The following is a 26867-nucleotide window of genomic DNA, read 5'->3' on the forward strand; positions in this document are numbered from 1 at the left end:
GAATGGGGACCATCTAAGCTCCCCCTGGCCTTGTGAAAATTTAAAGTTCCTTTTCCATGGCTGCAGGTTTGCTGAAGAAGCCTCCTTGAGAAGGCTGTAATGCCTGCTCCGTGCATTTTACCTTTCAAAGCCTCAGTCTGAAATTTATGCCAGGAAGCGTCATACGCATTTTTGAACATAAAGTTTAACGCTCAGCTTCCTGGTGTTAGTACTTTAGCAGTAAAGAAATGGTTGGAGAACACGACAGGATACTGAAATGTGGACTTGTCCCTACTACAACAGTGGCTCCATTTTCAAGGGTGCAACAGCATAATGGAGAGTAAGATGCAATACAGTTTAGGGTCATGCACTTTTGTAGAAGGAATAAAGATGAAGACTCCTTTCTAAATGGGGAGCAAGCTCAGAAATCAGAGGTGCAAAGGGTCTTGGGAGTCCTTGTGCACAAGGACACCCTAAAGTTTAACTTGCAGGTCAGATTAGTGGTAAGGTAAATGCAATGTTAGCAATTATTTCAAGAGGACTAGAATATGAAAGCAAGGATGTAATGGTGAGGCTTTATAAAGTATTGGTCAGACCACACTTGAATTATTGTGAGCAGTTTTGGGCCCTTTATCTAAGAAAGGATGTGCTGGCATTGGAGAGGGTCCAGAGAAGGTTCACAAGAATGATCCCAAGAATGAAAGGGTTAATGTTTGATAGCTCTGGGCCTGTACTCATTGGAGTTTGGAAGAATGAGGGAGAAATTTCATTGAAACCTATCAAATATTTAAAGGCCTAGATAGAATTGACGTGGAGAGATGTTTCTGATAGAGGGGAGTTTAGGACCTGAGGGCACAGCCTTTGAATAGAATGATTATAATTTAGAACAGAAATAAGGAATTTCTTTAGATAGAAGGTGGTGAATCTGGTGAATTGATTGCCACGGATCGCTGTGGAGGCCAAGTCATTGAGTATACTTAAAGCGGAGGTTGATAGGTTCTTGATTAGTAATGGTTTTAAAGGTTATGGGGAGAAGACAGGAGAATGGGTTCGAGAGGGATAAATCAGCCATGGTGGAATGGCAGAGCAGATTTAATGGGCTGAATGGCTTAATTCTGCTCTTATATCTTATTGTCTTAAGGTCTAAGATGCAGCAAAAGTGAAATGCATCTCTAAAGGAGAGCATGATGGAGGCTAGGTTTATGGGTCCAAGTCATGTGGTGCCTAGCCAAGAGACAGGTTCACACCTTTTGCATTTACCACAGATCTTCATGCAGCAAATGAAATGGCAAACAGCTGGTGTTCAGTTTCATTCCTACAAGTGTAACGTTTGTTTCTCTCTGATAAATGACAGGACTTTCTGCACAGGGCCCCACCCAAGTCATCTGAACTAACATGACCTTATGTGTTTTGAACTCTCTGGCAATATAATTTATTTGAAATATAATTCCAGGGCTGTGAGTCATAGGACTAACGCAATTTTTAACCTATTGTTTATCATTAGTTATCGCAATGTGAATGCTCTAAGACTAGATTTTTTGCACAAAAGGAAGTTGGTTGTACAACTTATTGATTATTTTCTTTTAATTTGCTATTGGTTTCTACAATTTTTATTATGCTAAAAGGATTGGTTCACTAAGGTCATTTTTAAAATATAGAAGTACTTAGCAGTTACCTGTTGGAGAGCCCACTCTCCTGCAAACATCGAATCTGAATAGTACTGAGTTCCTGTACATTTCCTGGGTGACTGCTAGAAGTATTTGAATTTGGGAGGCGGAAAGGCTTTTTGCTTCGCCTGGAACAACATGTTCCAGTTAAACCATGTTGAGAGGAGAAAGAACTGTGCGAATTTGATCGATTTCTTGTGGATTCTTCTAGACAGTTCTCTTCATACGTTTGTTCATCCACAAAATCATGATTCTGATTGAAAGAGGAAAAGAAAAGGAAAATATTTTACAGGTCAGTTTAAAAGAAACTTTGGTGGTTCATTTCTTAGAAGAAGGTTACATTGGAAGCATCAAGGTTTGGCTGACTGGTCTCAATGCAAGTTACAAATAATGGCTGTTTAACAATCTGTTGAGTTCCAACTATAGAACTCCCACATTTCAGGAGCTGCAGAGAAATTGATTTTCCTGCATTTCTATTTTTCTTTCTTTTAGCAGAGATGATAAAGATTTTAACACCACAAATGAGAAATAGTGCTTTGTTACCAATCAGACAAATTACATGGAAGGATTGTACAAGAGTACAAATACAAATTTTAAACACTTCTTGTGAAATGGCATTGTACCCATGAAAGTCCAGATCACTGACAGAGTAATAAAGATGTAAAGTCATGTTGTGTGTGCTGGCTATTATCCTCAATTACTGAGCTGTGCTCTGTCTGGAACTGAGGCATGGGATAGAGTGTGGTAAGTTAATACAGGGAGTAATCTGTAAAATCTGAAAATCAAGAAGACATTTAAGAGATAGTTGGGTGCAATTAAGCAGTGATGATTATCTGAAATTCCCATTCTCTTGTTTAACCTGTTCAAAAATAATTGAGCTTGTAGTAAAATTTGTAATAGCTGATAGACAATTTTCATATCATATTTATATGTCAATAGTGCATCAGTGAAATTAAACTGGTTAGTCCAGTGAAGCAGTGTCATTGCTTGGAGCACATAGAAACATTCTGTTTTGAAATCCTGCAATCCATCTGAGCCATCATAATGAGAAAATGATCTTCTTTTAGAAAGACAATAAGCTTTCTGAAGCAGTTAAATATCTGTGGTTGCAGAAATATTAAAGATTTGAACTGCAATCAAACTTATAATAATAACAAATTCTGCGCTAAGAACACACAGATCCCAAAGACATCCTTAGTTTTCGGTTAGGGAGTCATTACAAATTTTGTATTTTACAATTTAGCAGTTGTATTAAATGCTATGTTCTACCGTATTTTTCATTGAATATTTTGTAAAATTTTATGGATCAGTAACTTAATTGATTCACTGTGCATAAAATCAGCATATATTAACCCTTGGAAAGTGTACATCTCAACAAATCTAGAATTCAGTTCATCTCAATAAATAACCAAATGAGTAATCAGCAGAGAAGCTTTGGCACAATGACAGAATACCAGGGCACGACACAAACATCTATAGATTGTCAATGCATTAGCAGCTGCACATAAAATGAAGTTAAACACTTAAAATTCAAATAACTCTGACATGAACAATCAGACTGGTACCTTAATGGATGCTGAAGACCGAATTGATAAGAGGGGATCATCCTCAAGATAGGACAATCCCTATATGGTAACATGCCAACAGAAAAGAAAAAAATGACTAATGCATCTGAAAAGCTTAAAATGAGTATTCAAATATCTGAACAAAACAGAAGCATTACCTCTGGCATCTTTATTACCTGGGAGTACAGCACTGTGAATTATATTGTAATATCTGCAGTCACTTTATGTTGAAGATACTTAATAGTAGTTTAAAATTGTTGCTTTGGGCAAATTCTAATTAAAATAAATATATCAATAAAATATTAACAAACAGTTAAAGGGGAAATTTAAGTACATTTTAAATATTGTTCTAAAGTCTCCTGTTTCATTCTTGAATTGAAAAATAATTACAATATACTGAATGCAGTATGCTTTAATCCAATTATATTTAGTGTTCAGAAGTGAATTTTCATCTGTTTTCAATAGCTATCCTCTTGAAGTTTAGAAGTGATTTATTAACAGTGAGTTGACAATAGAGTTTGAAATGCAGGTAAACAGCACTGGAAAACAATGGCCTGATCTTAGAAGGCTTTTAGGAATTTGTGGTAACAGGATCCCAATGAGGGAAATAAAGGTTATCTTTTGATAATTTACAAGAAGATCAAAATACATTTTCTTCAGATTTCATAACATGACATTGTCTTCGAATGAGTATTCAGTAATGTAATAGGAATAAACAATAAGGAATAAGTATGCTTTATTGCAGGGGTGGTGAACCTTTTTGAAAGCATGTGCCCAAATTGGCGATAATTTTCTGTAAAGTTCTTTCGCATGTCGTAGTAAAGGTGCCCACTCTAGCCATGCCTCTTTAACATATTATGGTCTTACATTCCCCATCAATGAATCATTCGCTACCTCATTTGGCAGTAAAGATAATCATTATGTTTTTTGTTATGGGTGGGGTTTAAAGAATCGAGGGGCAGCACTGCACCCCGTATGTCAACAAATTACTTGATTCTGTCATTGTGGACATATGTGCCATAGGTTCGCCATCCTTGCTTTATAATTTGAATGTGACTCTATACTGGGTAGACTGGCAGAGTAATCTTTCAGTTCTGGGTTCTGCATCTAACTGCATGACCCTGATGTAAAGTGAGCTGGGGTATTGTGAGGACAGTTCTTTACAATTCTTTTCAAAGATGTCATGAAGATGATTAAGGTTGAAAATAAAAGATAAAAGTTCCTGTAATGCAGCAGGTTAATAGGGACTCTAATGAAGCAGAATAGAAGATCTTCAAACTTGTTCTCAGATCTGATCTGAAGGTAACTTGTAATGAAAATAGGTAGCTAAAATGGGAAATTTCATCCTGTTCATTCATTTCTCAGCAAGATGTGAATCCTTAATGGGCAGTTATATATCAAAAAGAATATTACCACTTTGTGAGAAATGATGTTGGCAAGAGAAAACTATAGGCATACTATTGCAAATGACGTGCCTGCATTTCACAGTAATTCTAAACCCTGCAAATTTGCTTGCATTTTCAGACATATATTGGCCCAATATTTATCTACAAATACAACACAATTCTATGAAAACTATAAATGAACGATTCTGAGTGTATTTCTCAACAGTAGATTGAATCTTCAATTTTTTTTTCTAACACTGGTTGCCAGTGGCTTGAGATAATTCCTTGAATATGCTACTTTAATCCAGTCATTAATCTGTGGTTTATTTTTCATTAACTGCTTATTTTCTGCATGTTTACATAGTATGTTACTTTGGAAAGAGTGTCCTTCAGTAAACATTCAAAACAATTGCCAGGTTGAAATGAACCCACAATTTGAAGTCTTGCAAGATGATTAGGATGATGTATCACTAAGAGCTAATTGTTTCACCAGCTGGAATAAATTCCTAGAACACCATCCATCACAGCTGTTCTTGTGTCCCTAAATTCAGCAATGAATTAGAAAGCTAAAAGAGGTAAATCTTGTTGCTAATTTTTCCTCTTCATGTGTGTTCAGTCCAACCTCTCCACATGGTCTGCTCCTAGCGTTTTGCACAGGTTACTCTTTCAGGTATTGTAGCTGTTCAATGCATTGCGCTGTCGAAGGGTGTTTCTGGTGACGTTTCATTGTTTGCTTTTCCTGTTATATACAAGGCTGCTGTTGCACAGAACTTGCATGATTTCATCTGAAAGCTACACCTATTGAATCTTACTTCCAATCTGTTGGCTCCGCCATGCTTGCCATTTGTACCTTGAGCCAGAAGTTAAATTCCCTCAGGAGGTAATTCATTTCCGACTGTGATCAATTGGTTTGCTAACTGGCTTTTCCCAATCCTTTTGTTAGTTGGTTGTCAGAATTGGATTTATTATCACTGACGTATATGGAATGAAATTTATTGTTTTCGGCAGCAGTATAGTGCAAAGTTATGAAAATTATTATCGTGAACATAAATAGATAGTGCAAAAATAAAGGAGTAATGAGGTAGTGTTGATAGATTCACAGACCAACCAGAAATCTGATGGTGGAGGGGAAGAAGCTGAGTATGAGTCTCTGTGCTCCTGTACCTTCCCTCCAATGATACTAATGAGAATAGGCCATGTCCCAGATGGTGAAGATACTTAGTAATGGAAACCACTTTTCTGAGACACAGTCTCTTAAAGATGTCCTCGATGGTAGGAGGATTGTGCCTGTGATGGACCTGGCTGAGTTTACCTGGCGGTCTCTTCTAATCCTATATATTAGAGCCTCCATACCAAGCTATGATGCAACTATTCAGAATGCTCTCCACCACAAATCTATAGAAATTTGCATGCCAAGTCTCCTCAAACCCTTAACAAAGTAGAGCTGCTGGCATGCCTTCTTTGGGTTTACATCAATGTGTTGGGCACAGGATATATCCACTGAGATGTTGATGTCCAGGAACTTGAAGCAGTTCACTCTCTCCACCACCGACTCGTTGAGAACTGGTGTGTGTTCTTCAGACTTTTCCTTCCTGAAGTCCTCAAACGACTCTTTAGTCCTGCTGACACTGAGTGTAAAACCATTCAACCAGATGATCTCACTCCTGTATGCCTCCTGATCTCCATTTGAGATTCTACCAACAACAGTAGTGTTATCAGCAGACTATAAATGGCATTTGTGTTGCTTAACCATACAGTCAAGAGCGTAGAGAGAGTAGAGCAATATGCTAAGCATGCATTCCTTAGGTATGCCTGTGTTGATTGTCAGGGAGGAGATGTTATTACCAATCCACACTGGTCCTCACTGATTCCAGTCATGCAGGTTGAGGATGAAAGGCAGTTTCTGAGGAGCTGTTACAGTGCATTAGCAGATGTTCACACAACAACCACTGATCATCTTGAGTCATGTACACAAACCAATAATTTATGTTCATATTAAATTAAAGAGAGATTTCTTAAGCAAGCCCTTATGATTGAAGATAATGTGCTTCTGTTTATGAAATGTTAATGAAACCGAGGGCTAGTGATGGCTGATGGGGTGGGTGGGCAGTTTGCAAGGAGGTTTGAGCTTACTGCTACTTACGGAGGACCTCTGTATGTTCTTGATCATGACTTTGAGGTTCTCAACATCATCCGAATGCTTCTTTTCCATTTAAGTTGTTGTGGATCAGAGATTTCAGTGAATCAGAGGGATGTTGCATTTCATCAGAGGTTTGGAGCACATCCTTGATCTTTTTCTCTCTCTGTTCCGTTTCCTTCATATTCCTACGGCAGATTGCCGATGTTAAGAGTCTGGAGCATGCAAACCATTTGGCCTGCCCAAGACAGCAAACTGTCTGTAACTAGGGATGTTGGCTGGGTAGAGGACGCTGGTATTGGTTAGTTTGTCCTTCCAGTGAAATTGGAGAAAGGGAACACCATTAAAAATAAAATCATTGGATGTTAAAAACTTAGGGAAGTACAAAATTTGTGAAAAGTGCTATATATTATACTTTTGATGTGGTAGTTGCTGTACAAGTGCAAGATGTTTGCATTTGCATGTAAGCTAATTCCAATTGCCAACATCATCTAAAATAATGGACTATAACTCAAATATGCCACCATTAAAGCTGTGACATAAAGTTCTGATGGAGCAGCTCAAAGGAGAATAAACTACTACTTTAAACGCCAAACATGATATAATTATGTACTTATCCTATGGAGCTTAATGTTACTTTTACAGCCCATTTAACAAAATTTTACGAAGTAGTATTATAATGGGTGTGAACTTGTGTTTTCAGTGTTCGACAGCAGTGATTATGCAACTAAGCTTCTACCTTGATCCACCTTCCATTCTAACAAACTGATAAAATGTCTGTAATGTGCACCGTACAGTCAAAATCTGTGAGCAAATCCCATGAACCTGAAATTGATATTCTTTCTAAGGGATAAAACAGAGTTGTCATTAATAAAATTTATAGTTTGTTATTTAATTTTTAGCTATATGCCTGGACTGGTTTACGACCCAAAAATCTTTAAGAACCAAATAACACTGCAGGTTTTAATTTACTTTTTCAAAAATTATCTTTACTTTTAAACATTCTTAAAAATTCTGTATTTTGTACAGAATTAACTAAAGTGTATATGACTTGCTTTGAGTCCCTTTATAGTACTGTGGTAATATGAGTTTCCAGAATCTATCCACACCACACAGCCATGGAGAGGAAGAACTTATTCTTCTATCATTCTGTTCTGTCTTAGCGCTGAATTACTTAATCCCTGCATGGTGGCCTTTCTGATCCCTGACCAAAACTGTAAAATAATTTGAAATATCATACAATGTATAATGTTTAATAAACTTCCTACCCTAAAATTTCTCCAGATCCCTGGGCATATTATGGATTTCATTATTTATGTATTATATTCCTGGTTTAAAAAAATCCCATAAATTATATGTACTTTTAAGGCAAAAGCAAAATTATTGAATCCAAGGTTCACAAAGATTTTCTGTCAAATTTAAGTTATTTTTATGTAAAAACATCTTTTTAAATAAATTATTAAATACCTGTAAAATCAAATCAGTTATATTTGAAATATCACCATAATTAAATTCTATTAACTTTTTGATTTATATTGGAACAATATTTAGTATTTTAAAAAATTATTTTAGATATAGCTAAACCCTATTACATTTTCATCTTTGTGTTTTTCTTATTCCCACTGGAGGTGAAAGAGGGACAAGGTACAACTGAAGCAAGAATGATATGGTGCTGTGAAATGGAGTGTTATGGTCAGATCTATTTTCAGTGAATAGACAACATGATTTTTGTAGATCTTTATAACAATTACTTTTCAAACAGAAATGCTACAAGCACAAAAGCTAATTTAAAAGGACTAAGGCATTTTATTCCAAATTTCTGGTGAAGGCATTCATTCCTTACCGTAGTTTTCTCCAGACAGTGTAAAAGGTGATGATGTTGCCTCTGAAATGAAGATACTGACTTGCTAACTAGAGCTTGTTCTTCATCATTAGATAACTGGGTGGAAAAACAGGTACCAATAAGTTAAAGATTCCACACTCCACATTGCATTAGTTTACCTAGAATCTGTAAAAATATCTGAGAACCAAAATTACTGTGGTTGGAGGAGTAGAATGATTAATTTCATCTAGAAGTGAGCATGTATTTAGGTTAGAACCTTATTCAGCAAGGATTATGACTTGTCCAGCCTAACCTTTAGAATCCACGAGGTAATGAGACATGGGTGATTCTACTGCTTGCTCCTCCAATGTTAATAAATCATATCCAGAGGACCTTGCTGTTTATGCTTTTGGAAGATTTCAGCAAGAGCTGTGCAAATCCCCCGAACCTCAATCCTGGAAAGGGTAACTTATCTTTTAGAAAGGCAACTAAAATAAGGTTGGCTGGTATATCGAAAAAAGTCCCTCCAGAGGCATCCGGGCTATATACACAAGATGTATTTTTGCATATATAAGAAGGGACTTCTTATTACAACCGTTATTAGCCATAGTACCTTCTGGGTTGATCTGAGGAAAAGAATCAAGGTAACTGTTGAGATATACAGGCATTTTCAGCAGTGAAAATCTGAGTTTGTAGAAATAGCTATGAAGATGGCTGCTATAATTGGGAACAACAGGGTGGTAGAACCTCAAGACCTCATAAGTGATGAAGGTGTAGTCAGAAAGGATATAAAGAAGGGTGCCAATATCAAACAGCTTGGTGTGTGTAGTGTGAGAAGGCTTGAATGTGCAATGTGAAACAACATTCTTTTTCTATGACAGGACATTGAAAGTGGGGTTTTGCCTCAGGCCAATATTCCAAATATTTAAAAATTAACCACGATTAGCTAGATTCTCCCAAAAATGTCTCCACGGCTGAGCATTTGCTTCTGATGCAAAACAATTTTAATCCATTGAATTTTGTTAGAATATTTTAAAGGAAGGTAAACATTATTGAATCCATAGTGCCAGAAAATCTTTCCATCAAGCTACAATTAGTTTTAGGCAAATGGGAAGGTGATTTGCAGAAATCTTAAGAAAGGCCATAAGTCAAGAAAAAGGGCAGAATGCCAAGAGGTTGCACAGGGAAGTCTCATATCTTGACTTGCACTTTCTTACAAGACAGAAGTGGACTATCCTTGCTGCCTCACCATCAGTCCTAGTCACCCATTTGTTTCCGTGCAATCTATACACACCAATTCCCCTGGATTCCCCTGCCATCTGTCTACCCAAGTGCCTATTTGTAGCAACCCATTACCCCACTAGCGTAAACTCAAGGGATTCTTCAGACGTTGGAAATCCAGGGCAACACACTAAATGCTGGAGGAACTCAGCAGGTCAGGCAACACCTATGGTGGGAAATAAACCGTCGCCATTTTGGGGCTGCTGCCTGACCTGCTGAGTTCCTCCAGCATTTTGTGTGTTACCCCAAAAGCATGTTTTTTTTTGTGTGATGTGGGAGGAAAACAGAACACCCAGGGAAATGCATGAAGTCAAAGGGAGAATGTGCAAACTCTATACAGACAGGGTCTGGGGTCAGGATTGAATGTCCTTTCTGTAGCTGTACAGAGAGAGATCATATCTTGGAACACAGTTGAGGCTTGGGAGGGAGAGGTTTAAGAAAGTGTAGACCATAAAGAAAGAAACAGAGTGAGCCAGGGAGGACAAAGACAAAGTGAATGGGATGATCCGGTAAAGGCCCAAAGCTACATTGCAGAATAGAATAGGACACAACTGAATGAAAGTACAGTATATCATAATATATAAAATAATTGAAGGAAACAAGATCACTGCAACAATAACAGATGAGGTCTATTGCTGGTTGTATACCAGAGGTATAGCTTGACAATGGAAAAAGCTTGAAAAGTCATAAATATTTCAATGGAAGAGATTGTTCTATTGACTTATAGATTCAAATACTGAGCTTCTGGACACAATAGTCAGTACATTCAAAATGGTTTTGATTCTTTCAAATAAATTTAACTGGTGAATTAAATGTTAAACATGAATCCATTATTCTCTCTGCAATTTAACTGTTCTTATCCTTTCTGTGTGTATGGGATGTTAGGGAAGAGTATCACCTCTGTGTGCAGCAACGGCCACACCTGGTACACTACTTCAACAAGGTGAAGGCAGCAGGTGGGCCTCATACCCCTGGTGAATAGGGACATGCCTGCCCTAGCATGCAAAATCAGCTCCAGTGGGCTGGGTGGATGAGATCTACAGTGAATCCCAACAGCAGGAAGGCTGCTCTGCAAAGCTCTGTGGAGAGCGGAGGGCATGACGAGGCAAAGAAGACGGAACTGGCGTCTACTGCAATCAAGGAGGACCCCATTTTGATGACTACTCATACCACTGGACGCAAACCTCTGGGGTTGAGAATGGAAATTACCTCAGTGCAACAGCTTTTCCACTTTAAAAACCCTCCTGACAGGTTTCCTCTCATCATTGGATATGACAGACAACCACCATCCTTTTTGTAATTTGTTTCCTATGTCAGATAGTTTTTGCTGCTGCTTTTTTCTCCTCTGCATTAATCATTTCTACTCCACTAAGCATAATATTCTTAATCGCTACAATATTATTCCATTTTTACTTAGTTAACTTTATTTTTTTCTGTTGTAGGCAGCACCTACTCTTTACATACTTGGAGTAGTGGTTCTGTATTATGCTGCACCTGGATGATGGTAGGGCAGTGTTGATGGGTAGTGGGGTTGTGGCCTCCAGCACATTTGGGAGACTCAGGGAGGAGAGAATGTCTCCTGACAGATTTGCAACCTGGACAATTGTTTGACAATGAATTAATAATACAAAGAGAGAGGTTGCTGCATTGCTGGCTCAAAGGGGCAGAGGGGCAACTCATATTTGGAGAAGGGAGATTTTAGGCTTGCTACAGGTGTGGAGAGGAAAATAGCTAATATTAATACTTTTACTTTTCAGATAAAAATTGCACTATCCTCAGAGGGACTCCAGGCATTTGCAGTGCTTTGCTTGAATCAGGTACCCAGCTACTAAGTGTACAGGACCCATCTGTATCCACAATCACTTTGTCATTGGTAATGACAGATTGTGGTGACTGGAGAGTGGCTATGATCTGGCTGTGTTTTAGCAAAGATCCCTCATTGGCCACATTGAGTTTGTAAAAATATTAAAGGGATGAGAATTGGATCCACTGTAAAAATTTCTATACCATGTTGTTTTATTTCACAAACAAAAATCCATGTATATTCTCCTCCTTTAACTTCAGCAGCGGATCAGTGGAAGACGTGTTCTCACTGTGAATTCCTTGTCTTGGTGTTATGGAGTTGGAGAGGGCACAGCTCCATAATCACTAACTAATCTCCTGGATTACTCACATGTAGTCTCAGGTAAAGGTGCTGGGTGTAAACCGCCTATCTGGCTGGGCTTTAAACATTCCTACCTAAGCAATGAAGTGGACAAAGAGACACAAATTGAAGGAAAATATTATTACTGTTTCAAACGCCCTGCTTGCTTTCTTTCATGAACGTGGTCTGTTTTAGTACTACATATATATATAGTTTGCTGATTTTGTTGTTAAATAGATCATTGCTTCAACGTGCAATTTTCCGACAGATCTTCTGGGACAATATGGGTAGGCAGCACAGCGGTACAGTTAGTACAGCTGTTGCCTCATAGAACCCGAGACCTGGGTTCAAAACTGACCTCGGGTGCTGACTGGGTGGAGTTTGCATGTTTTTGTGTGACCATGTGGGTCTTCCTTTGGGTGCTCCGGTTTCATCCTACATTCCAAAGACATGCAGATTGGTTGGTTATTTGGCCACTGAAACTTGCCCCTGGTGTGTAGAAGTGTGATATAATTAGTGTGAGTAAATATAGGTTAATATAAATGGGTGGTTGGAAGTTGGCGCAGACTGGATGACTATATACCTATTTGACTCTACGACTATGTTTGTAGAATCATTGGTCTTTTCCATTTTACACACAAAAAATAATAAAACCTGTTGGGGATTTTAAATATGTGGACTATGATAGTATATCTCACAGCTGGAATTGTTGCTATTAGACCTTGCTGTGTGCTTAATCTGTATGTCTTCATATTGCTCAATTTCTTCCTCCTTCATAATCCCTCTAGTTGGTTCCATATATCATTACATATTGTCAGCTCAAATGTCCCATGAAGTAAAGGAGACAAGAATTCAAAACGAGGAACTGCTTAATCTTTCCATGTGAAAGAAAATGTACACAAGCAGCAGATTCATGGCCCGGATTTCAATTTCATTTAAGGCATCTCTCAAGGAATATTTAACTGACATATATCAAAATATAAAAAAACAAATGCAAGGTTGCTGGTAGCAACTCATTTGTTTTGTTTTTTGGCTCTACTCCCCTGCTTGCTGAAAAGGGACAAAAAAATCAACACTGAGCTTTCAGCAGACTATTACCTGCTCCAGTGATTCACTTAGTAAGCCATTGTGCTTGCTCTGCATATAAGCATTTGCGCTCCCACTCTTAGCTGCACGGATTCTTGCAAGTCTGGCTTTCTGTACAAACAAGAGCATACAAGCAAATCAATAATGTATCCTTCTATCTTCTTATTATATTTAGCAGTGACATCAGAATGCATTAAAAATCTTAACAATCAATGAATTTTGCAAGAGAATTTATTTATAATTCCTTATCTTAATATACCTGTGGGAATTCTAGTACACTATGCTGCATCATTGTATAAGATACTGTTTACAGAGCAGGCAACTAATGCATTCCTTTTGTCTAAGTTTTAATTATGGAACATTGACATTTGAAAAATCCACTCCTACATGCACAATGTTGATAACAATGAACCCCCAGCCCTCAAACTAATCTGTTAATAAATGCATACACATTCAAATTTCAACTTATCCCTCAAATATTCACTGAACTACCAGGTGGGAAATAAAAAATAAAAATACAGCAACTAGACCTCACTGTTCACAAATACTATTCAGTTTTGTCATGTGCAATGCCATTACTCTTTACAGACAGACTGTTTAACATTAAGGGTACTGAAAATAAAATGGAAACATGCCAAAGATAGAGGGCAGACATTTCCTGTGAGATTTGCATTCCTAAATGGTTAGCACCATCTTCAAATGTGTATCTATGTTTCAGGCAGTGGACTCTTTTAATATGTAAACTGGAGTCCTTGATAAGGAAAAATCTGTGATATCCACTACTTGCATTCTTCACTTGTTTTTACCAAATGATATAAGGGGATTGACAGAGTACATGCAGGGACATTACCTCTCATGGTTGGGGTCTCTAGAACTAGCAGTCATAGTTTCAAGGTAAGGCATTGGACATTCAGGACAAGATGAGAAGTAACATTCATTCGCTCCTTGGAATTCTCTACTGAAGAGGGTTCCAGAGGCTCCATAACTAAGTATATAAGCAGGAAAAAATTATCTAATATTGGTTTTAAAGGAATCAAGGAATAAGTGCTTTGTGCAAGAAAATGCTGCTGAGATAAAAAGTTGGCCAGAGCCTTACTGAATGGTTGAGCAGGTACAAGGGCTGATTGGTCTCCAGCTGTTTATACTACTTGGAATGTCCTGAATGTGTGTATATGTGGAACTAATTGCATTAGATTCCATATTGGTAAGTGTGTAAGGAATATCCCTAGGAACTTTGCAGGTAAGGAGATTGTGAAGACGACCGTGGTGGGTCTCATCAGCAAGAATGATGAGTCAGCATACAGAGAGGAGGTGCAGCGGCTAACGGACTGGTGCAGAGCCAACAACCTGTCTCTGAATGTGAACAAAACAAAAGAGATGGTTGTTGACTTCAGGAGGACACGGAGCGACCACCTTCCGCTGAGCATCGACAACTCCTCCGTAGAGATTGTTAAGAGCACCAAATTTCTTGGTGTTCACCTGGTGGAGAATCTCACCTGATCCCTCAACACCAGCTCCATAGCAAAGAGAGCCCAGCAGCGTCTCTACTTTCTGCGAAGGCTGAGAAAAGTCCATCTCCCACCCCCCAACCTCACCACATTCTACAGAGGTTGTATTGAGAGCATCCTAAGCAGCTGCATCACGGCCTGGTTCGGAAATTGCACCACCTTGGATTGCAAGACCCTGCAGCAGATAGTGAGGTCAGCTGAGAAGATCATCAGGGTCTCTCTTCCCGCTATCACAGACATTTACACCACACACTGCATCCGCAAAGCAAACAGCATTATGTAGGACCCCACGCACCCCTCATATAAACTCTTCTCCCTCCTGCCATCTGGAAAAAGGCACCGAAGCATTCCGGCTCTCACGACTAGACTATGTAACAGTTTTTTTCCCCCCAAGCCATCAGACTCCTCAATATCTAGAGCCTGGACTGACACCAACCTACTGCCCTCTACTGTGCCTACTGTCTTGTTTATTATTTATTATTATTTATTGTAATGCCTGCACTGTTTTGTGCACTTTATGCAGTCCTGGATAGGTCTGTAATCTAGTGTAGTTTCTGTGTGTTTTCTTACGTAGTTCAGTGTAGTTTTTGTATTGTTTCATGTAGCACCATGGTCCTGGAAAACGTTGTCTCATTTTCACTATGTTCTGTACCAGCAGTTATGGTTGAAATGACAATAAAAGTGACATGACTTGACTTGATCACTGAACCCAAATCAAGGTATAGGGGATAAAGGATTTTTGTTAAGGATTTCAAGGCATCTGTACAAATCAGTTTCTCCTGCACATGAGTGTAGTGGCAGGCATTTCCTTTGCTTGCACGTGACTGCATGGCCATACACACGAGTAATCACATTGTCAAGTTCACTGATGACATGGCAATGGTGGGGCTCATCACCAACAACGATGAGATGGCCTTCAGAAAGGAGGAGGAAGAGTTCAAGGTCTGGTGCCAGACAAATAACCTCTTCGTCAGTGTAAACAAGACAAAGGAAATAGTTATCGATTTCAGGAGAACTCGCACCACTCACATCCCCCTTTTCACGGGTGGCACACGGTTCAGTCTTCTGGGAGTGCACATCTTGCACAACCTCTCATGGTCCCAGAACAAATCCTACACAATCAAGAAAGCTCACCAATGCCCCTGCTTTCTAAGGACAGCTAGACTGAGTACAGCTATTCTAAGCACGTTCTACAGATATCCAGTAGAAAGCATCCTAACATGCTGCTTCACTGCATGGTACAGAAACTGCACTGTGGCAGACAGGCAGGCTTTAGAATGGGTAGTCAAAATTGCCCAACGCATCACCAGCACCAGCTTACCCACCATCAAGGACATATACATAGAAAGGTGTTGGAAAAAGGCCAGCAATATCATGCAGGGTCCCACTCACCCTTATCACGGACTGTTTGTCTCACTCGCATCAGGGAGGAGGTTATGTGGCATCCGTGCCAGGGCCACCAGACTCAAAAACAGTTATTTTCCCCAAGCAGTAAGCCTGATCTACACCTCCACCCACTAACCCAGTCCTCCACACCCACCTCCACCACTGTTTTATCATATCCTGTTAGAGTCACCTTATGTACAGACATACCTCTGCCTAGCGTCACTTTATGTACACACAATCAATCTATGTACAGTACCTCTAGCAATAAAGGCCAACATTCCATTTGCTTTCTTGATAACATGTTGCACCTTAATCTTTTAAGATTCATGCAAAATAAGTTCTAATTCCTTCTGCACAAGTTAGCTGCAATCTTTCACCATTTAAATAAAATCTGATCATCCATTTTACCTTCCAAAGTGGTTAGTCTAACATGTATGAACATTGTACTCCATCTGCCAGACTCTTGCTCATTCAATTAAGCTATCTATATTTCTCCACAGACTCTCCACATCCTCTGCAAAATTTGCTCTTCCACTCAATTTAGTGTCATCAGCAAACTTAGTTGTCACCTCTTCCAAAATGTTTTTGTATATTGTGAACAGTTGTGGGCCCAACGCTGACCTCTGTGGCACTCAGCTCACTGTTAATTGCTGACTACAGAAACATTTATCCCAACTCTGTCTTTTATTGGTTAATCAATCCTTTATCCATGCTAATACATTACCTCCAATTCCATGCATCCTCATGTTATGGATATCTTTATGTGGCATCTTAGTGAATCCCTTCTGGAATTCCAAGTATACACTATCCACCTATTGCTCTCTATCCACTGCACTTGTTATATCCTCACAGAACTCCAGTAAGTTTGTCAAGCAGGACCTGCCCTTTTAAATAAATGCTGTAACTGCCAAATGGAACTACTTCTATCCAGTTGTTTCAGTGTTTCTTCTTTAATGATGTCTTTACAGTAGCATGAAATTTACAGTCTTCTAATTCACTGGGACCCTCCCAGAGCCCAGAGAAATTAAGTACATTATCACAAACGACTCCACCATAACTTCTGCCATTCCAGCTGGGACTTGTCTACCTTTAGGCCCATTAGTTTGCTCAGCACTGCCTCTTCAGTGATTGCAGTTGTATTGTGGTCCTCACCTCACACAATATCCATCCTAGTAACAGCCAGTCATTGTTGATAAACTGCATCTTTCGATGCAAGAAACTACATTCTGTCCTTTGGTAACAGATATAAATGGTGAGAAATCACATGCTAGTATATCTCTTATCTTTGAGATGCAGGGAATCATTAATTACATATACATATTAATTATGCCATACGGGAAACAAAAGCAACTCTACTTGCTCAGTGTCCATCTTGTATGTGACCACAGCCGGCAAATTATGAAGATCAATGCCTGGCATTCCAGCAGTATTTAAGATATCTTCATGCTATGGGAATTCAATTGTGCTATCTGCCTTTGAGCCGTAAGCAGACCAAGTGGGGACTGAAGCTCTGATGTTGTTGAAGATTTTAGTGCAAAACCCATTCATGTAGACATCAGTAAAAGCCATGTAATACAGCACACCAGTGGCATGTTGAAATAACATTGCCTGGTGAGCTCAGAGCCATCTGTAACGGCTTGCTGCATGCTGCATAACCTCACAATCATTAGGACGCAAAGTTTGCTGCCAACCACATGGCAAGTAGCTGAGAAGCAGAAACACGTGGAAGAGGAGAGAGGAAAGATACCATTTTACATGGGCAGTAATTGAAATTCAATTACCGCATTCACCAAATAATTCAAGCTCTTAACCTTTCCTCTCTCACTGACCACACAGTATCTGCTTGGCTTTAGTGTATATGAAAGGGAACCACTATTAAATTAAAACTTAAATTTGTAAATTATTTTATGCTACTGTGCATACAAAGATTAGTTAATTATCCTTGTACATCCCTTTTGGTCTAGCCCTGATACTTCTATGGAGTGTCATCCAAGTAAGTACACATAAGGCTATTACACCCAAAACCTTCTGAGCTTATCTCCTGACTTGTTGTAGATATAGTATCTCTCTATTTCTAAATTTATAGTCTGGTAACAGGTCTTTACAGTCCAACAAGCCCATGCCACCCAATTATGCTCATGTGGCCAATTATGTCACAGCCACAGACTCTGCTACGGGTTTTACACACCCTTGTAGGAGGGTGCGGAACACGATCCCCAATAACGCTTGTGACTATCCATGTTTCAGCTAATTAGTGTTTCATTGTGGTGGTGTTTAACTCCCTTCCTCTCATTTCAGTTTTGTTGAGACTTGACAGCAATGTCAACACTCCCTGCTTACCATGTCCTGGTTCTGAGAAAGAAGACCACCGGTTAGACTGACGTTGCGAAGGAGCAGTATTTATTTAGTATTAAGCTACTATTGCTGAGCTGCTGTATTCGTGTTAGCTTTATTTTGATAGTACTAGTTAATGGCTCTGTTAGTCTAGTGTTTATTGTTTTTCCTTTTTTTCTGCACAGTTCCTATTAAAAGTCAGTGAACTGTTGATCTGTATCATTGACCCTCTCTGGGCACTTGGGCCATAAGCGCACATCCCTGTCAAATTAGTCTATTAATGGATATGTCTTTGGAATGTAGGGGAGAGTCACAAGTCACCCGGTCACCTTACAGATAATGGTGGAATTGAACCTGGGCTGCTGGTGCTGTAATAGCATTATGCTAACCGTTATGATACTGTGCTGCCCGAAAATGTCAGCACCAACACAGGGCTTGAATCCTCAACTGTGGGATTGAGTCCTATGCTGTACTGACCGAACTAGCTGGCCCTTTCCACTTCTCTGTCAAGAATTTGAAAACATAGCCAGATATATGTGCAGTTCAGGTTGTGCAATGAATCCAGAAGATTAAGATGCATGGGATTCATGGTGAGTTGGCTGTTTAGATTCAGAATTGGCTTGCCCACAGAAGACAGAGACTTATTCTAGCTGGAGGTCTGTGATTAGTGGTGTTCTGCAGGGACCTCTACTATTTGTGATGTATATAAATGACCTGGATGAAAATGTAGATGGGTGGGTTAGTAAGTTTGGTGGTGTTGTGGATTGCACAGAAGACTTGAAAATAATAGAGAGGAATGTAAAGTAGTTGCAGATATGGGCAGAGAAATGGCAGATGGAGCTTAACACAGGCAAATGTGAAATGTTACACCTTGGAAGGTCAAATGTAAAGAGATAGTACACTGCTTAGGGCAAGACCCGTAACAATGTTGATGAGCAGAGGATTCTTAGAGTCTAAGTTCATAGCTTCCTGAAAATGGCGACACAGTTTGATAGGATAATTAAGAACGGATATGGTGTGCCTGCCTCTATAAGTCGAGGCACTGAGCTCAAGTTACATTGCAGCTTTATATAACTACCAGGCTGCATCTGGAGTATTTCACACAGCTCTGGTCACCCCATTATGGGGAGGATGTCAAGGCTTTAGAGAGGGTGCAGGACAGTTTCCTAGGATGCTCCCTGGATTAGAAGGCAAGTGCTATAACGAGAGCTTGGACAAGCTTGGGTTGTTTCCCTGGAGCGGCAAAGGCTGAGGGAAGTTCTGACAGAGTTTGTAAGATTATGAAAGGCAGAGTGTAGAAATACATTATCTTTTTTTCCCAGGTTTGAGATGTCTCATACCTGAGAGCATGCATTAAGGTGAGACGGGGTAAGTGCAAAGGAGTTGTGAAGGGCAAGTTTCTTTATGCAGAGAGGGTGGGTGCCTGGGCTGGTGGAAGAGGCAAGTAGGTTAGGGACTTGTAAGAGATGTTTAGCTTGGCACATGAATGTGAGTGAAATTGAAGAATATGCACATTATGTAGGCAGAAGGGATTAGTTTAGTTAGCCATTTGATTACTAATTTAATTGGTCTGGGACAACATTGTGGCTGAAGGGCCTGTTCCTGTGCTGTACTGGTCTATGTTCTAACATAGAAGAATTGGCAGCACTTGCTCCAGCTACAGTGCTCTTCCTCTTTAAGGCAACGCTTTAGTGGGGTACAGCTTCAGCTGTAACCAGCTAGTCATTAATATGCCCAGACAATGAATGGAGTGGTGTGCAAGGATCAAAAAGAGCAAGGAAATTGGCATGTTGCCTGCATGTTCCAACAACACGTGGGGGTTAAATGCATTTTGCAATCACCACTATTCAATTTCAATCCCATCGTTATATCATTTATTTATATTTTACAAATAATCAACTAAAAGCAAACCAAGAAAACACCCACGGAACGATTAAAAGCTGATTTTTTTTTAAATAGTGGTTTCTTTCACTAATTTAAAAACAGGCAGCCACAAGAGGTCAATACTGTGGCTGCTTCCTCCCAGTTTTCCTTTCCAGTCCTGTCAACATGTCACTGTGTTCCTTTCTTCCCCATGTACTTGACTGGTTTTCTCTTAGATGCATCAATATTGATCATCTTAACCATTCCACGTAATAGCGATGTTTTACTGATCTCTGAGTATGGTAGTCCTCACTGGAATTATTAACGGACACCTTGTGGTGAAGACTCCTACATTTGAACAGTAATGCAGCTCCACTTTTTCCCTCATACCAACCTTTGCTGAACAAAAACCTGAAGCTGTATTTGCATAGGCAATGCAAATATTAAATAGGAACATCAGATTTAGAAGTAGCTTTATTTAGTCAAGGTTACTTATGACAAAAGTGAGAGAAAAACTCTATGCATATTTTAAATTTGGATTCCATTTGTTTTGTGAATGATTTTAAGGAAAGAAAGCTTTATTATGTGTAAAATTACAATAGGTCTGTGTATAAGGAATGTAATCACTTGTGTATACAGACAACACCCACAATTTTACTTTGAGGCCAGACAAGATCAAACATTTTGACAAAAGAATTCTGACAGATGGTTTTCATTCATCTTGTTCCCTTGTGTAATTGAAAATCAGTACAACAGATATTAGGCATTCTTAGAACTAAAGGAAACAAGGTTAATCGGTTGAATAATATCAATAATATCAAAGGATCCATTTTGATATGAAGGCAATCAAAGCCACCTTCTGTAGAAATTTGTCCATCATATATAGTAAGTCAGAAGTTCATAAAGTAATAAAGTCTTTTAACTACACACTCAAATTAAAAACTCAAAAAACCCCTTTTAGGCTTTGTTCTATCTGAGTTACAATAACAAAACAATTGAAAAATTGGCAAATTTGATTTGGGTCTTGACCACCGGGCATGTGCAGTGATCACTGCCTTGTGGGCAGCCTTGGGCGAGATGAAGGCTATGGGAGTATACCCAGGCAGGTAATCTGGAGTGGAGCCCCTGAGGCGGCTGGATGTCACTGAACACTGTTCCGGCAGCTCCTGCAGCCAAGCTGGTGCCAAATGTATTGCAAACAACAGGAATTCTGCAGATGCTGGAAATTCAAGCAACATACATCAAAGTTGCTGGTGAACGCAGCAGGCCAAGCAGCATCTATAGGAAGAGGCGCAGTCGACGTTTCAGGCCGAGACCCTTCGTCAGTCCTGACGAAGGGTCTCGGCCTGAAACGTTGACTGCGCCTCTTCCTATAGATGCTGCTTGGCCTGCTGCGTTCACCAGCAACTTTGATGTATGTTGCCAAAAGTATTGCTTCGCTTTCCTTTAGACTACGCCGGTAAGACCAAGAGGGAAATCTTGACGACTGGGCATCCCAGGATCTCCATACCTTCTGCCCAGACTTGTACTCTGGAGAGATTGCTCCAGTGTTGCTATCCATTATTCTTCGAGACAGATGGATGTCGTCATCATCATTACCATGAGGTGCAGCGATACTAAGCAGTAGGTAACATACATTTAGATACAACTTGTGCAGAATGGATGTGTGCTTATGAGCGTCATTAACAAAACAGGTCACTCATAGTGCAGTACATCTGAATTGTACTGGAACCCTGTGATGTCTTCTTGACACATACTACTACATTGTAGGTAGTAAATTAGATTAGACGTTGGCTTTGCAGCAGGAGAAACTAGAGAGTGCTAGTAGATGGTTGCCTCTGACTGGAGGCCTATTACTAGTGGTGTGCCACAGGGATTGGCGCTGGGTCTGTTGTTTATCATCAATATCAATAATCTGGATGATAATGTGGTTAACTGGATCAGCAAATTTGTGGATGGCACCAAGATTGGGGGTGTAGTTGACAGCGAGGAAGTCTATCAAAGCTTGCAGTGGGATCTGCACCAGCAGGAAAAATGGGCTGAAAAATTGGAGATGGAATTTAATGCAGACAAGTGTGAGGTGTTGCACTTTGGGAAGACCAACCAGGGTAGGTGTTACCTGGTAAGTGTTAGGGCACCGTGGAATGTAGTAGAACAGAGGGATCTGGGAATATAACCATATAACAATTACAGCACAGAAACAGGCCATCTCGGCCCTTCTAGTCCATGCCGAACTCTTACTCTCACCTAGTCCCACCGACCTGCACTCAGCCCATAACCCTCCATTCCTTTCCTGTCCATTTGGCTGTCCAATTTAACTTTAAATGACAACATCAAACCTGCCCCAACCACTTCTACTGGAAGCTTGTTCCACACAGCTACCACTCTCTGAGTAAAGAAGTTTTCCCTCATGTTACCCCTAAACTTTTGCCCTTTAACTCTCAACTCATGTCCTCTTGTCTGAGTCTCCCCCACTCTCAATGGAAAAAGCCTATCCACGTCAACTCTATCTATCCCCCTCATAATCTTAAATACCTTTATCAAGTCCCCCCTCAACCTTCTACGTTCGAAAAAATAAAGACCCAACTTGTTCAACCTTTCTCTGTAACTTAGGTGATGAAACCCAGGTAACATTCTAGTAAATCTTCTCTGTACTCTCTCTATTTTGTTGACATCTTTCCTATAATTCGGTGACCAAAACTGTACACAATACTCCAAATTTGGCCTCACCAATGCCTTGTGCAATTTCAACATTACATCCCAACTCCTATATTCAATGCTCTGATTTATAAAGGCCAGCATACCAAAAGCTTTCTTCACCACCCTATCCACATGAGATTCCACCTTCAGGGAACTATGCACAATTATTCCTAGATCCCTCTGTTCTACTGCATTCTTCAATGCTCTACCATTTACCATGTATGTCCTATTTTGATTAGTCCTACCAAAATGTGACACCTCACATTTATCAGCATTAAACTCCATCTGCCATCTTTCAGCCCACTCTTCCAACCAGCCTAAATCTCTCTGCAAGCTTTGAAAACCTACTTCATTATCCACAACTCCACCTATCTTAATATCATCTGCATATTTACTCATCCAATTTAATACCCCATCATCCAGATCATTAATGTACATGACAAATAATATTGGACCCAGTACAGATCCCTGAGGCACACCACTAGTCACCAGCCTCCAATCTGACAAACAGGTATCCACAACCACTCTCTGACATCTCCCATCCAGCCACTGCTGAATCCATTTTACTACTTCAATATTAATGCCTAATGATTAAACCTTCCTAACTAACCTTCCGTGTGGAGCCTTGTCAAAGGCCTTACTGAAGTCCATATAGACAACATCCACCACTTTACCCCCTTCAACTTTCCTAGTAACTTCATCAAAAAATTCAATAAGATTCGTCAAATATGACCTTCCACGCACAAATCCATGTTGACTGTTCCTAATCAGACCCTGTCTATCCAGATTATTATATATACCATCTCTAAGAATACTTTCCATCAATTTACCACCACTGACGTCAAACTCACAGGCCGATAATTGCTAGGTTTACTCTTAGAACCCTTTTTAAACAATGGAACAACATGAGCAATACGCTAATCCTCTGGCACCATCCCCGTTTCTAATGACATTTGAAGTATTTCTGTCAGAGCCCCTGCTATTTCCACACTAACTTCCCTCAAGGTCCTAGGGAATATCCTGTCAGGACCCGGAGACTTATCCACTTTTATATTCCTTAAACGCTCCATTACTTCCTCTTCTTTAATCATCATAGCTTCTATAACTTCCCTACCTATTTCCCTTATCTTACCCAATTCAATATCCTTCTCCTTAGTGAATACCGAAGAAAAGAAATTATTCAGAACCTCCCCCATCTCTTTTGGCTCCACACATAGCTGTCCACTCTGATTCTCTAAGGGACCAATTTTATCCCTCACTATCCTTTTACTATTAATATAACGGTAGAAACCCTTAGGATTTATTTTCACCTTACTTGCCATAGCAACCTCATATCTTCTTTTAGCTTTTCTAATTTCTTTCTTAAGATTCTTTTTACATTCTTTATATTCCTCGAGTACCTCATATTCTCCATGCTGCCTATATCTATTGTAGATATCTCTCTTTTTCCGAACCAAGTTTCCAATATCCCCTGAAAACCATGGCTCTCTCAAACTTTTAGCCTTTCCTTTCAACCTAACAGGAACATAAAGATTCCGTACTCTCAAAATTTCACCTTTAAATGACCTCCATTTCTCTATTACATTCTTCCCATAAAACAAATTGTCCCAATCCACTCCTTCTAAATCCTTTCACATCTCCTCAAAGTTAGCCTTTCTCCAATCAAAAATCTCAACCCTGGGTTCAGACCTATCCTTCTCTATAATTATATTGAAACTAATAATATTGTAATCACTGGACCAAAGTGTTCCCCAACACAAACCTCCATCACCTGACCTATCTCATTCCCTAACAGGAGATCCAACGCTGTCCCTTCTCTAGTTGGTACCTCTATGTACTGCTGCAAAAAACTATCCTGCACATATTTTACAAACTTCAAACCATCCAGCCCTTTTACAGTATGGGCTTCCCAGTCTATGTGTGGAAAATTAAAATCTCCCACAATCACAACCTTGTGCTTACTACAAATATCTGCTATCTCCTTACAAATTTGATCCTCCAATTCTCGCTCCCCATTTGGTGGTCTATAATACACCCCCATAAGAGATACTACACCTTTCCCATTCCTCAATTCCACCCAGATAGCTTCCCTAGACGAGCCCTCTAATCTATCCTGCCAGAGCACCACTGTAATATTTTCTCTGACAAGCAATGCAACACCTCCCCCTCTTGTCCCTCCGATTCTGTCACACCTGAAGCAATTAAATCCAGGAATATTTAGTTGCCAATCACACCCCTCCTGTAACCATGTTTCACTAATAGCTACCACATCATACTTCCAGGTATCAATCCATGCTTTAAGCTCATCCACCTTTTTTATAATGCTCCTAGCATTAGAATAAATGCATTTAAGAAATTTTCCACCTCTTACTCTCTGTTTATCACAGAGTGCAAACAACTTTACTATTATCTTTTTCTTCCTTCTTCCCCACATCTGTTCCTACATTCTGGTTTCCCTCCCCCCTCGTATCTAGTTTAAATCCACTGGAACCTCTCTAGCAAAGCTACCTGCAAGAATATTTGTTCCCCCCCTGCGAAGTTCAGATGTAGACCGTCCCGCCGGAACAGGTCCCACCTTCCCTGGAAAACTGCCCAATTACCTATAAATCTGAAGCTCTCCCTCCTGCACCATGTCTTCAGCCACGTGTTGATCTGCGCTGCCTTACTATTTCTAAACCCGTCTGCACGTGGCACTGGTAGCAATCCTGAGATTGCTATCCTGGAGGTCCTGTCTTTTAACTTGGCGCCTAACTCCCTAAACTCACCTTTCAGGACCACCTCACATATAGATTCATAATTCCTTGAAAGAGGCAAAACATGCAGATAAGGTGATAAAGAGGGCTTTTGGCACATTGGCCTTCATAAGGTCAAAGTACCAAGCACAGAAGTTGGGATGTTACGTTTAAGTTGAATAAGATATTGCTGAGGCCTGATTTGCAGTTCTGCTCGCCTACTACAGCAAAGATGTCAATAAGATTGAAAGAGTGCGGAGAAAATTTACAAGAAGGTTGCCAAGGCTTGAGGACCTGACTTATAGAAAAAGGTTGAATATGTAGACCGTAGAAGAATGAGGGGAGTTTTGATAGAAAAAATTATGAAGTGTATAGATAGTGTAAATATATGCAGGCTTTTTCCACTGAGGTTGGGTGAGATTAGAACTTGGGGTCATGGGTAAAGGGTGAAAGGTGAAATATGAAAGTTCAAAGTAAAATTTATTATCAAAGTACATACATGTCACCATATACAACCCTGAGATTCGTTATCCTGTGGTCATACTTAGCAAATCTATAGAAAATTAACTGTAAACAGGATCAGTAAAAAAAAACCATGCCAATGCAAATATAAATAAATAGCAATAAATAATGACAGTGTGAAATAACAAGATAAAGAGAGACCATCAGTTGTGGGAACACCAGAAATAGAATAAGTGTAGTTATCACCTTTTGTTCAAGAGCCTGATGGTTGAGGGGTAGTAACTGTTCTTCAAACTAGTGGTACCTGCCCTGAGGCACTTGTACCTTCTACCAGATGGCATCAGTGAGAAAAGAGCATGGCTTGGTGATGAGGATTTTCAATGACAAATGCTGGTTTTTCTAATTCACTACCTTTTGTAGGATTTTCTGCTCAAAGTAATCAGTGTTCACAAACCAGGTTATAATGCAACCTGCAGCCAGTCAGCTGTCTTCCCACCACACATCTATAGTTGCCAAGGTTTTTGATAACATGCCAAATCTCTGCAGATTCCTGAGGAAGTGGAGGCACTGTCCTGCTTTCTTTGCAATTACACTTGCATGATGGGTCCTCTGAGATAGTCCCACTCAGGAATTCAAAGTTACTGATCCTGCAATGAGTACTGGCTCATGGACCTCTGGTTCCCCTCCCCTGAAGTCTACAATCAATTCCTTGGTCTTGTTGACACTGAGTGAGCGGTTGTTGTTATTTCATCACTCAGCCAAGTTTTCAATCTTCCTCCTGTATGCTGATTCATCACTACCTTTGATATGGCCTGCA

General features: G+C 39.7%; 1 protein-coding gene across 2 annotated transcripts in view; it reads right to left on the bottom strand.

Annotated features, from left to right (window-relative positions):
- Positions 1 to 26867, bottom strand: part of kcnd2 (potassium voltage-gated channel, Shal-related subfamily, member 2) — a 395726-nt gene that overhangs the window by 3241 nt on the left and 365618 nt on the right. The window contains exons 4-7 of one of the 2 annotated variants that reach the window (XM_063057822.1): positions 13078 to 13176; positions 8577 to 8672; positions 3212 to 3271; positions 1655 to 1899 (exon numbers count right to left, since the gene is read on the bottom strand). In XM_063057822.1, the coding sequence (XP_062913892.1) occupies positions 1655 to 1899; positions 3212 to 3271; positions 8577 to 8672; positions 13078 to 13176 (500 nt within the window). The remainder of the gene's footprint in view (positions 1 to 1654; positions 1900 to 3211; positions 3272 to 8576; positions 8673 to 13077; positions 13177 to 26867) is intronic. The other variant, XM_063057823.1, reaches the window with a different exon arrangement.

This window comes from Mobula hypostoma, chromosome 9 (assembly GCF_963921235.1).
Source record: "Mobula hypostoma chromosome 9, sMobHyp1.1, whole genome shotgun sequence".
Taxonomy (NCBI): domain Eukaryota; kingdom Metazoa; phylum Chordata; class Chondrichthyes; order Myliobatiformes; family Myliobatidae; genus Mobula; species Mobula hypostoma.